We start from the raw sequence: 14,551 nt of genomic DNA on the forward strand, positions 1-14,551 counted from the left end.
TATATATATATATATATATATATATATATATATATATATATACAGACCCTGTGTCAGAGGTGACCATGACATGTGTAACACACATGACATAACGAGGAACAGTCTCGTACCTTGGAGATGATGAGCGGCTCTCCATGCTCCAGGCCGCCCTGCAGGGTGAAGCCCCACGGCGCTCCTCCCTGTAGCCGGGCCTCCACAAGCACCCAGCCTCCGCCACCGCCTCCTTCTCCTCCGCCCGCCGGCTGCCGGAGACCCACCCGGACGCCGTTCTCCATGCCCGGATCTCCTCTGTCCTCAGCCCGGCGGACTGAAGAGTCGGGGACCGGACTGCAGAAAACGATCCCTCCTTCACGAGCGCATTTCCTTCATTCATTTATAACTCCCCGATAAGGAAAAAGTGAAAGAAGGAGGTGTCCGGAGCAGCGAGCTGAGTTTCCTGCAAAGTGCATTCCTGAAGCGCAAAAAGCGGCGGATTCTCCGGCAAAATAGACTCCAACAACACCCCGAAACTACCCGCTGGAGTCTGGAGGGAGCGGAGTTTAAAAAGTTTACTGACAGGAGAAAGTGTTACAAACTTCAAGATGAACGAAGGTCAGATCAGATCAGATCTGCTCAAACAGAAATCCAAACCTCCTCTCTGTCTCTCTCGCTGTGTGTGTGTGTGTGTCTCTCTCTCTCTCTCTCTCTATCTGTCTTCTGAAAATCAGTTTAGCATCACAATAGGATTTACTGCGACTCACTGAGCGAAAAGAAAAGAGAGAGAGAGAGAGCGAGACAGAGGGGTGGAGTGAGGTAGAGGGAGACAGAGAGGGGGAGAGAAGGGGGGTCAAGAGAGGAGGAGAGGTAGGCAAGGAAGGATTAAGAAAGAAGTGAGAAATAAATGAAGAAAAATGAAGGAGGTAGGAGAGAGGTAGTAAAGAAGAGATGAATGAAGAAAGGAGGGAAGGGAGGGTATAAGGAAGAAATGAAGAAAACATGGGAGAAACATATAGAAAGGGGAGAATAAAAAATAAAAAAGAGAAGAACTGTGAAAAAGGACTGAAAGTGTTTCCTGTGTGTGTGTGTGTGTGTGTGTGTGTGTGTGTGTGTGTTTGTGTGCTGATTAGTTGTAATCCAATCCTTCACAGCAGATCTGAACTCTTCAGCAGCAGGTCTGACACCGTGACCATTCATACTGGAACCAGATTACTGTGGAGAGCCACATTGAACCGTCCGCTGAATCAAATCACTTTAACACGGTCGCACAATTAACCGACGACCAGAGTCAGCATGAACCCGAGGCCCCCAGTACGCTCCGAACGGTCCGGTTCGTACGAAGTGTCATCCAGCCAAAGTCTTAGCTGTTCTGAATGCTAGCGATGCCATAGCATGTTCAGACAATGCTAACGTGTTTACGCCAAGCAGGTGTAAAGTCTGCCATGATCGCGACCTTAGTTGGCATGATAAGAGTTGTGTGAGGCTGAAGGGGAATGTCATCACCAGGCATTTGGTCACAAACCAAGTTTGACCCAATGAAAAATTCAGAGGATCACCAAAATGAATGCAGTTCAGGCTAAGGGAAGGCAGGAACATGAGCACAAACATTTCAGGGCAATCCATCCAACAGTTGTTGAGATGTTTCACTTCAACCCACAAACGTCCGCCTCGCGGCGGTGCTTGAAGGGAAAAGTCAGAAGATCGCCGAACTCATTGTGATTCATCATCTGGGAACCATGAACGTACAAAATGCCGTCGTTGAGATATTTCAGTCTGGAATGAATGACTTCCCAATGTTGGAATGGTTGTTTGAAATGTTTTTTAGAAGATCCGTCAAGTGCTTTGAAGCGTGTTGGGGCCTTTAGTGTCAGGGCAATACAGTAGAGGTGGCTGTTACAAATCCCTTTACTGATTTTAATCATACCGCTCACTTCGGTTCAAAGATCCGTACTCACTGACTGCGTAGCTACTGTAGTTCGTTCATTTTTTTCTCCAAACCTAAGTGATCGCATCACCACCGCGACATGACGGTACATCCGGTCGGTCGCTACTCTGAACTGTTGCGTTCAGTTCGGTACAAAACTAGACCTATGCAAGCACTGTGTTTCAGGATAACAGCTCAGCAGATAAGGATTTGATGAAGAATTATCGCTTCACTATAATTAATTTGTCTTTTCGTGGTCTCTCAATAATCTTTTGACAGGTAGCAGCACTACATGGTTTGTTTCAACAGTTGGAACGCTTGTACCATCGAGCTTCACAAAAAGTAAGTTCAGGTAAGTTTCAGTTGTGATGTGACATCTGAAAACGGAACTCAAGAAGTTTTAATATTCTGACGCGGTGACGTTGGTCACCGCGTCACTGTGGTCAAGCTTCCTACAAAACTGCAAATGTGGGGGTCTGGTTTGACCTGGGAAAGAGAACGGGCTGCGGGACCTGCTTATTGGCTGGGGGCCCCCAGATGGGGACAAAGGCTTTATGCTGGTGTCCAGACTTGTCCCGAACATCGCAAAATTAAAAGTAAAGAGAAAGGAAGGGCACGGTCTCTGCAGGTAAAGACACCGCCACAAACCTCCTGTGGGTTATGTGATGATTGAGAGGGATCAGTTTTGTAGTAGTCTTAGTCATTTTGTGTTTCTTTCTGGTCACCATCAGTATCTTTGTAGTTGCTTTTTTTGTCTTTTTGTAGTTGTTTTGGTCTCTGTAGTCATTTTGTATTACTTTGAGGTCATTTTGTGTTTCTTTGAAGTTGCTATGTGTCTATTTGTTGATGTTTTGGCCTCTTTGTAGTTATTTTGTGTTTCTTTGTGGTCGTTATCAGTCTCTTTAAAGTTGCTTTGTGTCTCTTTGCAGCTGTTTTGTTCTCTTTGTAGTCCTTTTGACTCTTTGCAGTCTTCTCATGTTTCTTTGTGGTCATTTTTGAGTATCTTCTACCCTAACCTGTAACCAAAGAGTATGTAGTTGTTATCCGAGATCGCCGTCTAGAGGTGAGCGTTCCACTTTTCATTGCACTACAGAGGGCACACTATATTAAATCAAAAGGCTAGGTGGGGATAGATGACCAAGGTTCTCACTCTCCTTTTACTTCCATGATATTCCACAATAGTTTTACACTTTATTTACACTTTCCAACTGTAGTTTTCAGCTGCACTTTACTTACTTTTTAAATATTGATTTGAAAAATAATACTTTCATGACCCTTTAATATTGGTGAGAGTAGTGGAGAATTTTGAAGATGATCTCATTGAAACAAATATGATTATCAATACATGTTTTCAAGGAAAAAAACAACACACACCATCAGCTGATCCGTATATATTACACATTTAATAATGACATACGTATAAAGTCCAAAGTTGAGGGGAAACATTTCTGCACATGCATACATACATGTACTGTTATTCCGATAAGGCACTGAGTCAGATTTAGGCAAACATGTGCAACCAAACAAAGGAAATCATTCTTATATGAATGTGCAAAAAAACAGGGTTAAACAAACACTCAATCACAGCTAAAAAAAGAACTGTTATTGCTTCAAAGATTTTGATTTAACCAACACCTAATCATTGAACAAGAACATATTTTTAAACATTTAAAAGTCTTTACATGCATAGATTGTTTTTAAAGACAACTACTTGAAGGCCTAAACTCTTTAAATATTTCTTACAGCTGTACAAGCAGCCGATAGTGGGATAATAGTAATAAACCTCGACAATTTACCGATCAAAGAAAAATATAAACAAATATAACAGTTTCACATCTTCCCCCATAACTGATAAATAAATAAAACAGCTCAGACGTCGGTTTGACCTTATTTTGTGTATTTTACCACTACAGAAAACACATTAATTTATGACTGAATTCTTGACATTTTAATGTCAATGCAGCCCTAAATATGAAAACATCTGTCCTCCAGAAATAAAAACATAACAAAATAAACTTTGAGTACAGGTAATGAAGCTGAAATTGTTTTTTAGCTTTATGGGTCTTCTGCAATTTCTTTTTCTCTGGAGGAAGATTTGTGACAGTTATTCACAACACATTTTTAAATACTGTAGTGCTTTAAAAATATATGTCCATCTATTATCTTTTTTTCCTCACCTGTGTAGTTTCCTTGCCTCCCTCCCACCGGGGATGTATAGAGACACGCAAGGAAACGACGCAGGTGAGGTGCAGCCATGCCTTTGGTGATCCCGAACTTTCTTCTAGTTCCACCAACAGGTAAAATGTCCACTAGTCAAACGCTTTTGTTCATGACAGGATGCTCTATCATGATGGAGATGCTAAGTTACGCATGTTAACAGGCTTTTATTTGCTTCAAGGTGTTACCTTGGGCAAGCTAGTGTATAATGTAGCATGCTAACTCGTCAAAATGTTAGCATTTTGTCATTCTCGACGTACATAATGTCAGTCTAATGATAATTGTTCATGTCTGTAATTTAGATTGCTTGGTGAAGTCTGAGCATTAAATTAGGGAAAAAATGTGTAGAGGGAATTTTACAAATGTTTGGATGAGTGATGTTAGCGTGCCAGCAGTTGCATTAGCGTATTCTGTTAGCATGTTCCAGCTAGCTTAACTGTAACATGCTAGCTTGCTAAATGTTTGCTTTGTTACAATCAGCTAAATGTCTGAATGTGGCTACTGGTGTGACGTATTTTCAGTAATTGGCACAGTGCCCCAAGCGCCCCTTAAAAGGTCCCCTGTGGAGATTTTTTGACCTCTAGTTTTTCAATGAGTGGGTCTCTAATTTGTTTCACATGGGTGACGCGATACACATTGCTGCCATTGGTTTGACGCTATTCTACTGAACTGCAGAGGCTGGTAATACACCAACGCTACAATACACTTTGTGCCTAGTCTGCCGGCAATTAGCTAAATGAAGAAGAAGAAATCAAAAGTATACAGACCGGGTCTATTCCTTGCTGTGTTCCGACGAACCCAAATTGCCCAAGATGTTTGATGCATTATGACATTTTAATTTGAAATATATTAACATTTTCAGACGTTGTGGACGAAGCCAAGTTGATGAAATGAGGAAAAAGGTATTTTCTGTTATGTCGGGGACGGATCAGAATACATTAGCACTTACACTTCAAAACATACGTATGGGGTCAGATAACCTCGACAAGTGGTTACACTTGTATTTAGAGCCGTCCACTTGTAATCCGATTGGCCCAAACACATTTTAAAACCAAGTGTAAACAGGGTCAATGAGCTAGAAAACTCCATACGACCCCTTTAAGACCACAAGTGTGTGGAGGTTTATCAGAGCTCATTGATACACTAATACATTAGTAAGGCCATATCATCACTCACCCAATGCTCAGATGATTTGCTGGAACGAATAAGTTTTAGGATCAAGCGATACAATTAATGAAGACATTAAATGCAGTTGTCTAAAGGCACATAGGTCCACTGAGACATAAAGGATATCAATGTGATGCCCTCTGTCTGATAAAAATTTTAAGGTTGGAGAATATCTTTCTAAATCTATGATCAAGGGATAAAGTATTTAATATTCATCTTGAGTATCAGATGTGCAATATTATTCTCATCAGTCTCGTCTAGAAGAACAGATTGTTACGTGAAACCGTATGTTCAGCCATAAATTTAGACAATAACATTTAGGCTGAACCCATCATGTCGTAAACTAAAACTTCGTCATGTGTGTTGATGATTGTCACTCCAAAAAAGTTAAAGGTTTTGGAAACTTTTCTGCGCCAGGAGTCGCACTGCTCGTCAATGTCGCACTTGGCCTGGGCAGCTAATCAAATCAAGCAAGAGACAAATTTGACTATTTTACCACTGACTTCCTGTTTTAATGCCAGTAGATGTGGAAGGCTAGCTAGCTGGTTAGCTGTTGTGCTGTGAGAGAGCTACGGGGTGAGAAGGAAGGGGGAGTTCATATCTTGTGTTGTGATAGTTTCATGTAGGCTACAGCTAGTGAGCTCATTATCCATTTTCTTTTCATGAAATGTTAAGGTACAGGGAGCGGGGCCATGTGCACAACAGATCATTATGTACACGGCATTGCTCCCTGACCTGTGTCTGTGTGTGATTGGCCCCTTAAGGTGGTGTTCTACAGCGCGGGGAACTTGCTTTTCGTCAAGCACGAAATGAAGGTCAAAAGCTGAAACCGAGCGAACGTTAGAGTGTAGTTGTGAGAAGTAAAATCCAAGGCTAGCGCCAATGAAAGGTTCGGTAGGTGTGGTGTCTTTGCTCTCTCTACAGGTAAACTACAGCTCACGCCGGCTCAAGTGTAGAGGGGCTTTCTCACAACGTTCTCTTCAGGAAGCTTTAGGAGTACAAAAAAATACCACAAACACCCAGTGAGATAGACGTGAGACAGACGTGAGACAAACGTGAAACACTAAACCTCCTCCGACACGCTGTGGATCGTCTCAATGATCTTCTTCTTCAGCTTCTTCACTTTGTCCGGCGGCGTCTCGTTCAGACACTCCTCCACGTACTTCAGGAAGCCTGCGTGCGGCGCCGCCGCCTGGCTTTGACAGAACGTCCTCATGATGTCCAGCACCTCGCCGGAGGGCGGCGGGAGGAGGCGGCCCGCCCGCTTGCGTCCTCCCGACACTCTGCTATCGGTGCGGGAGGACTGTGTGGAGGGGGAGGATGAGGGGGAGGAGTGTTGGGAGTCCGGGGGAGTGGGCGAGGGAGGAGTTTCCAGGCCCTGCGACGATGCCACGTTCAGTTGGGCGGCGGTTTGGTTGGTGCCGTGGTAGCGGCCGTCGAGGGCATGGCCGTCCAGGTGGAGGAGGCGGGGCTCCTGCGCTGCGTGGAAGTGGAGGTCTACGGGCCGCTCGTCCTCGTCGCAAGAGTCGCAGAGGAACATCAGCTCGCGGTAGTGTTTCCACTTCGGAAGGTAAAAGTCCTCCGAACCGCAGGTTTTGTTCGAGCTCACTGCCTTGTGTTCACGCTGGAAGATGGTTCGCAGGTTCCTGAACTTTGTCTTTATGTCTTCCACTGAAGAACGAAGAATTACAGAGACTGTCAGCCAAATGGTGTGAGGAATCACTTTCGTAACAACAATTTGAATCACTTCGTCAAACCTGAAACCAACCAAATCAAATGTGGCTCCCACTCTTGTTTTTCATTTGCTCTGGTACCGTTTCATCACATTTGTAAAATATGTATCTTGGTGTTTCAGTCAAAGTTATCCCTTTTGGCAAAACTATCACACAAAGAACCATCGCTGTTACCTGTGAATGGGGCCGACTCATTGTCAGAGAGGACGCCGCTCAGCGTCTCCAACAGGCTCTGTCTCAACAGCCTGTTCCTGTAGCTCTCGGACTTATGGTTCCACAGACAGCTGTGCTCTAGAAAAAGCACATCATGTTGAGTTAAACCAAAAAACCCACCTGGAAGAAAACATGAATACTTTTAGTCCTATATAGAACACGAGGTAGTGGTGCAACACAGCCTCTTGTGGCCGCAATAAGTATTGCAACAACAAACAAATGACACTGACTAAAATTTTTTTTTCTAAACTACCTGCAAAAATAGTTTTTTACACTTGTAAGAAAAGTTACTTAGGAAAACGATGCTGTTAAAATTGCATTTATTCAGCAGTTGGCTTCTATAGCTGTTCCTTCTTAACAGGTGAAACAGATCTAACAGGATCAACAATAAATGACGGCACCAACCAGAGTAAAACGATATGAGCTGCTGAACTTTGGCCTCGTTCCAGTGGCAGCGGGAGTCGGCGCTCAGTCTGCTGTCGGCCTGAACCGAACCGGAGAAATTTAGATGGGAGGGGTTTGTACAAGGTTTGGTGTCCGGCGGTGGCGAGGACGGAGAGGCGGCGAACGTGGCCGCAGCTGTTTGGCTCGCTAGTTTGAGGTCATTCGTAGACGCTGGGAGGAAGACTTGGTACGCGGCAGCGGCGTTGGCTTTGGCGTCGCCGGAGGGAGCGGAGGGGTTGCTGAACTTGATTTGGGCGGAGCCGGAGGAGAAGCCACTCAGGGCCGAGTAGGGTGTTTGGTTTCCGCGTTCCAGGTCCAGGTCTTCCCGGGGCGTCACTATCTGCACGTCGTCCGGGCTGTCGTCTTCGTCGCAGGACTCGCAGAGGAAGAGCAGGTGCTGGTAGTGTTTCCATTTGGACACGTGGAGTTTGTCAGACACCCTGCTGGCCTGCACCGCCTTGTATTCGCGGTTGAAAACTGTTCGGAGGTTCTTGAACTTGCACTTCATGTCTTCAACTGCAAAACAGCAACAAAGGATTCACATCTCCCGCTACTACTGGTTTCTCAAATGTATAATGTTGGTTATTCCTTCTACGAGATTCAACTAAGTTAAGCTAAGCTAGCTAAGTATATTTCCTATATCAACACTGAACAAACTCTGCTTTTCAGCCTCTTTTAGCTCATAGTTTTGGTTTTACAGCACATTCACTGAAGCGGAGCATTTAGCAGCTAAAGAGACGGATATTTTTTCTCAGGACTTGGTGGAGACCAAACCAGAGCTAAAGAAGGAGAGTGTGTTGGACTTAGGTTCATTAGGTGGACAGAAAGAAAACTCCAATGGACTGATAACGTTGCTCTGTGTCTGCTAGAGGTGGAAGTAGGCAGCAGTTTGCTAACATGTTAAGCATTATACCTAATGGTATGTCGACGCAGTGTTAAAGGGATAGTTTGGATTTTTGGAAGTGGTTGTATGAGGTGCTTCTCCATAGTCAGTGCAGTGCCTACAGTAGATAGAGCACAGCAATGTACTGCTTTAGACGGGGGCAGCAGCAAATCCTATTTTAGAAAACTTTTAAAAATCTATATCGATTCAAGTGTACACTATATTTATAATATTTTCACAGCTTTACTTTGCAGTCAGACGGGGAACCGAAGCCCTTATATCCATCTTTATTCTCCGTCAAAGACACAAGGCTCCATTGACAAAAAAAGTAATTTAACATTGCAGAACACAGTAGTTGCTGGTCTACTGCTGCCTCGATTGGTTAGTCTTTGGTGAATAATCCCAAATTATTCCTTTATCCCACCGGATCTTACTTTGGGGGACTGGGCCCTGATTGAGGGTCAAGGGATGGTTTGAGGGATGATAATAAAATGTGAAACATGGTCCAACATAAGATACAACCCGATCTGCCTAGAATTGCTCAATGTGCTGGTGTTGTACTTTGGACATGATATGTCGGGCTGTAGCCATGAAAACAAGCAGGACCGTGTGAGACGTACCTGAGAAAGACACCGAGTGGTCGGACAGCTGGCTCCTCAGAGCCTCCAGCAGCCTCAGTCTGAGCTGACGGTTGTTGTGGTTTTCGGACTTCTTCTTCCAGAGGCAGCTATGCTCTGTGACACAACCACACAACGACAACCCGTCAACCATGAATCTCTGCCATTGCAGGAATCCAAACCCTCATTAGAGCTTGTATCTCAATCCCTTTAGCAGTAACAACTGATCGCTCTGAATCTGGATCCAGGTTTTTTTGTTTTGTTTACCGGAGTAGAAAGCTATCAGTGCACGCTCCCTCTCTTCAGTCCAGTAACATTTCACCGGCGTGTTGGAGGGGACGCAGGAGGACGGGGAGGAGCTGGACAGGACGGGGAGGAGGGGGACGATCAGCCCCGGGGAGGAGACGACGGGCCGGCTCTCCTCCTGTGGAGCGGGCGGTGGCGAGGGTGAGGGCGGCTGGTCGTCGGGGCCGCCGTCCCGGTCCCAGCAGCCGCGCAGGAACATCAGCTGCTCGTAGTGCTTCCACTGCGGCACGAACACGTCATCCGACCGGCACACCTCGCTCGCCTTCACCATTTTGTACTGGCGCTGAAAGGTGGTGCGGAGGTTCTTGAACTTGTTCTTGATGTCTTCCACTGGAGAGAAAAAACGGAGGAGCGGATGCTTGTTTTCTAGCTCCTAGACAAAGTGCAGCTTGGTAGAATGACTGAATCTGACAACAGGCCTACCTGTGAGAGGAACGGGAGGAGGGTGAGCTGACAGAAGGAACCTCAGGCGTTCCAGGGTTTTCCACCGCAGCTGTCGGTTCTTGTAGCTCTCGGACTTGTGGTTCCACAGGCAGCCATGCACTGGGAAAATGAAAAAAAAAAAAAAGATACTCGAACGCTACATTATTGTATATATATATATATATACATACATACAGTATATACATTTTGTTTTGGTTTATCGTAGAAACTAGGAAAAGCACCGATACTGGAGCGGATATTGGGCTGATTCAGACTCAAATAGATGGATCGGGTATCGGTGACAATGGTTTAAAAAGTTTATATACATTATAACGTTGAATTGTTATTTGTTTAAATTTGGACAAATTTGTTCCTGCACTAAAAAGGTCTTGTAATTAATTAGTCGCTGGTGCGCCTTTTATTATTTTGATAATAAAACAACAATTCAGTAAATTTACATCTGTATATTTATTTGTGACATTTGTTTAACAAAGTTAAAAAAGCAATGTTTAATTAAGTCAAGCCTGATGTTGCCGTAACACATAAAATAATGATCTCAGCAACTTCCACACAGTGAGGCGTACATCTCATCAATCAAACAATGGTATCGGATCAGGACTTGGTATCGGGACTGATAATCAATATCGGTAGAAGAAACTCCTTCACGTTGTTCTGCCGCTGCAGCGATTTCTAACAATTCAAAGTTCTGACTGAAGGTCTCCACTTTCGGACCAGAAGTTCTGTCCCACTTTTTCTTTTCTAAGTTACTTAAAACATGAAATGCAATTTCAAAAATGTCTAAAAGAAACTGACACTCACATCACAATGTTTTCAGGTGGCAGATTGTTGCAGAGTGTGACTGATACTACGTGTGTATGAAGTGTTTATATATACACACATACAAATACAGTCCAATGTATTCTGTCTGGTAGCCACAGCAGGCTTTAGTCAGATGTATGAATGTTTTTATTAGTTTTTATTATCTTCCAAAATGGAAAATCTGTGAGAGCATCAGAAGTCATAACAAGGCAACAGAAAAACTATTGTATACAACATTAAAATGTATCCACTAACATAAGCAGTGTAATTTCAAAATATTAGTTGTCATACTTACATCTCACTTTAGGGTCAGAGCACAGTTAATATTAAAAAAAAAGAATGACCCCCCCCTTCCGCTCCATTTAACATTAAATATAATTGCAATCACAACATATTTTGCTATGTTATCTTTTCATATTCAGAGCTACAAAGCAAAACTTTAAATACGGAATCTAAACTCCGTTTTCTTCGTCTTCCTGTAGGAGAAAACACGCAAACTACACTTCAGTTGCTAGTCGCCATTGCTGTTATCTGTCTGCGTCGCTCGTTTCCGTCGGTCTCGTCGAGCAACGGTTGCCCCCAATTGTTGCAGTTTACGAAAACCCACCGATAAAAACGGCAACTTTTATGGAACGACAAGTTTCTATTTGAGAGTGTTTGACTTACTGGAGAAGAACGCTATGAGCGCCCTCTCTTTCTCCTCCGTCCAGTACCGCTCCGGTGTGAAGCTGAACGGAGACACCTCCATATTTGTTGTTGCCGTTCAATCCTCCTTCTATGCCGCCGGTACCAGGTCACATGACCCACACTCCAGGCTCTGATTGGACAGACGTCGCTGAGCACTAACCGTAGGCAATAACCTTCATTGCCCAGTAGAGGTCGCTGTCGAGTAGTGTTCGAACCCTCAGCTGCATGTCAACATACAGAAGGATTTAATTTAATTCAATTTCATTTGTAAATTAAAATTTTGAAAATATTTAGTAGCTGTTCTTGAGCTTTTGATAGTTTCAAGAATAAACTTAATATGTTGTGATTTTCAAGACTCAATCTTGAACGTAAATTCATTTGTAATAAACTTTTTTTTTCTGGATGCGGGGAACAACAACCCGCTAGATTTTTTAAATAAAAACTCGTCAAGCAGATGTCAAGTGTTGTTCTCTTTTAATTTCCAACAACCAACACCTGGCTGGTACACTTCCAGACAAGACAACGGACAAAGTGTATTTACAGTGAATCTCATGTACATTTCATGTCTTCACATGTACAAACATTTAATCCATGTACAATATTTACACTGTTGAGTCAGTCTCACTGCGGCTGGAATAACCAAGCGGGGTGGAGTCATCAGTTAAATAACTGCGAGTGTTCACATGCACACTAACACATTAGTACATTACTTGTTGGAGTATTTGCTCGTACAAACATCATACCTGCAGAAAACTCAACCCGGTTTACAAAGAAATAAACACTGGTCAAAGAAACAGTTGTACTGGTGAGAGAGCATTGGTGTAGACTTTGTCTTTATGGTCATTATGGACATCTTTAATTAATGATAGAGGTAATCAGATTAGATTAGAGAAACAATTAAAAAGCAGATGTGCTTACATTTTCAAAAAATACAAAAAACGAACAGTTTCTCTTTGTTTCTTCATCCTCATGTTTTAAATACGACCAAAGATAAAATAAGACTCACATACTAGTGTGCATGTAAACATACTCTGGTATGAAAAACACAAGAAAGGAACTTATTAGTTTGCCCCGGGGAATTGAACCCCCAACCCCTACTGCCTCAGCGCCACTGAGCTCCGCAGGACCCTCACATCAACCACAACAAAACAAGCCGACCCAACATCTCACTTCTATACAAACCGTGTAATATCATTCGCGTGTGCGTTTACATTTCAAGGTAATAAAGTAAAGAACTGTGCGCGCTCTGTGTCGGTTATATTCTGCTCAACTCTTCGGCGTTTCTCCCTGAATCCTCTCTAAAGCTCTCCTACAAATCTCCGTCTGATGCTTCAAGTATAAGTTCATCCGCAGGAACGTCACTGCTGTCGGGGGGGGAAAACCTCACGTGTGCAACAAAAGACCTGATTACATCCTCAGCACACAGATGACCAGCTGACCCGGAAGTGTAGCGGGGTCAGACGCCGTCATGGTGTCCTGCTGCCATCTTAGTGGCATCTCTAATCCTACATTCTGGAGAGCCACTAGATGGCAGCAGGACACCATGAAAAGCTGAGTGATGTGTGATACAACCAGTAGGTTATGGGATCACAATACTGGAGGATGCACACATTGTGCAAACTACACATGGTGACATTTAAAGTGCATTTAGAGAGCAACTTTGTGTCATAGTACCTCCAAATGTGGTGTGTACCATACAAAGCGCTCTCGTGCCCCACTCGGTACAGACGTTTGGTCAGCACCCCTGGGTGTCATGTTTAGGTTTAGGCAACAAAACTACTTGGTTAGGTTCACCAAAATGCTAGAACTATGTTTGTTAGGTAGTAGCGTACGTTTCGTACTTTATCAGGGCTGCAGCTAACAATTAATTTCACTGTCGATTCATTTCTTCATTTGTAGATTATTTTTTTTGGGGGGGGGGGGGGGGGGGGGGGGGGGGTCTATAATATGTCAGGAAATTGTGAAAATGTTGATCAGTGTTTCCAAAAGCCCAAGAGTCCATCCTCAACTGTCTTGCTTTGTGCAAAACTCAAAATTATCAGTTAACTGTCACAGAGGAAACGTTTCCCCCCCAAAAAAAATGACTCCAAATAATGAATCCATTGTCCCAATAGTTGGCGATTAATAGATGACAGCTGATAGATGCACTGGGAATGAGACCGGGCTGAAAATACAGGATTTTCATACATTTGGTGTCACAATGAAAATATTAAACATTGTCATTAAATATTGAAAAATGTACGACAGTGCCACTTAACATTACAGAAGTTATTGTTGGACTAAATCTGAGAATCTAGTTTCTTTCTAGTATCTAATTTGAAAATTTCAGATTATATTTTGAATTAAGAAATGATGAATAAAAACAAACTGTAGCCGTAAATCATGAGGCTCCAACACGTTGATGCTCAGATGGCTGAAGATAAAGTTGCAGCTGTGAGGTTCCTCCCACTGCCAGCAGCATTCATAAAGTGACTGATATCAAAAATAAAACGTGATACATGGTGAGTAGATGCAGGTTGAGTGAGATCAAAAATAAATAATGATCTGATCTGAGGTAGAGTGACAAAAAGGTGTGAAAGCGAAATCTACCCAGGGAGGTGTTCTGTTAGTCAAAGAAACATAAAGAGGAAACGTGAACATTGATACTGTGACGCGTTGGGTTTCATCAGCTCGTCACATTCACACCTTGTTAGCGATCGCTAGCTCTTAGCAGGTAGAGATACTGTACACTTAAAAAGAATAAAAATACCTTCACACCGCCAAAAAAAGAAAAGAAAACTGTAACAAAAACTTCTTCAAAAAAGATGTAATAAATAAAAAAAAGTATAAATCAACACTGATGTTTTTGGCTGCTGTAAATACGTTGCAGACATGTTTGATTTTTTACAATAACCGATAAGAAATAAACCACGGCATTAAAATACGGCTTCAATTTGATACAGCTGAAGGTAAAATTGTTTATCATTAAAAAAACAAAAAAAACAATCAACGGCTTACAGATGAACAATAACCCTTCCGTTAAAACCTCAAAAAATATTTCTCTGTCTCATCTTATGTGGGCGTGTCCCAAACCTGGACACACCCGTGATTGGTCCCTCCTCTTGTCAATCAAACTATGGTTTCCCCTTAAACCGCGCTGTCC

At 43.1% G+C, this 14,551-nt stretch overlaps 2 protein-coding genes across 4 annotated transcripts in view; both read right to left on the reverse strand.

Moving 5' to 3' along the window:
- Positions 1-686, reverse strand: part of shroom3 (shroom family member 3) — a 69,537-nt gene extending 68,851 nt beyond the window's left edge. For all 3 annotated transcript variants that reach the window (XM_031855439.1, XM_031855438.1, XM_031855437.1), the window contains exon 1: positions 111-686. In XM_031855439.1, the coding sequence (XP_031711299.1) occupies positions 111-275 (165 nt within the window). In that variant the 5' untranslated portion in view covers positions 276-686. The remainder of the gene's footprint in view (positions 1-110) is intronic.
- A 5,661-nt stretch (positions 687-6,347) lies between these two features.
- LOC116388245 (uncharacterized) lies at positions 6,348-11,481 on the reverse strand. The gene is made up of 7 exons (XM_031855926.1): positions 11,389-11,481; positions 9,904-10,023; positions 9,442-9,810; positions 9,178-9,291; positions 7,636-8,190; positions 7,192-7,308; positions 6,348-6,955 (listed from the first exon to the last, which is right to left on the reverse strand). Exons 1-7 carry the CDS (start codon positions 11,468-11,470, stop codon positions 6,348-6,350), a joined length of 1,965 nt encoding a protein of 654 aa, XP_031711786.1. The 5' UTR covers positions 11,471-11,481.
- Positions 11,482-14,551: the final 3,070 nt, after the last annotated feature.

Source organism: Anarrhichthys ocellatus, unplaced genomic scaffold, assembly GCF_004355925.1.
Source record: "Anarrhichthys ocellatus isolate YVR2014 unplaced genomic scaffold, GSC_Weel_1.0 scaffold16, whole genome shotgun sequence".
Taxonomy (NCBI): domain Eukaryota; kingdom Metazoa; phylum Chordata; class Actinopteri; order Perciformes; family Anarhichadidae; genus Anarrhichthys; species Anarrhichthys ocellatus.

Excerpts from the sequence above, each read along its gene's own strand:
- LOC116388245 (XM_031855926.1), bottom strand. The coding sequence starts at position 11,470 with ATGGAGGTGTCTCCGTTCAGCTTCACACCGGAGCGGTACTGGACGGAG. Across the intron at positions 9,292-9,441 it reads ACTGATAGCTTTCTACTCCG|AGCATAGCTGCCTCTGGAAG; the intron begins GTAAACAAAACA and ends GTTGTGTCACAG. Across the intron at positions 6,956-7,191 it reads TGAGTCGGCCCCATTCACAG|TGGAAGACATAAAGACAAAG; the intron begins GTAACAGCGATG and ends TTCGTTCTTCAG.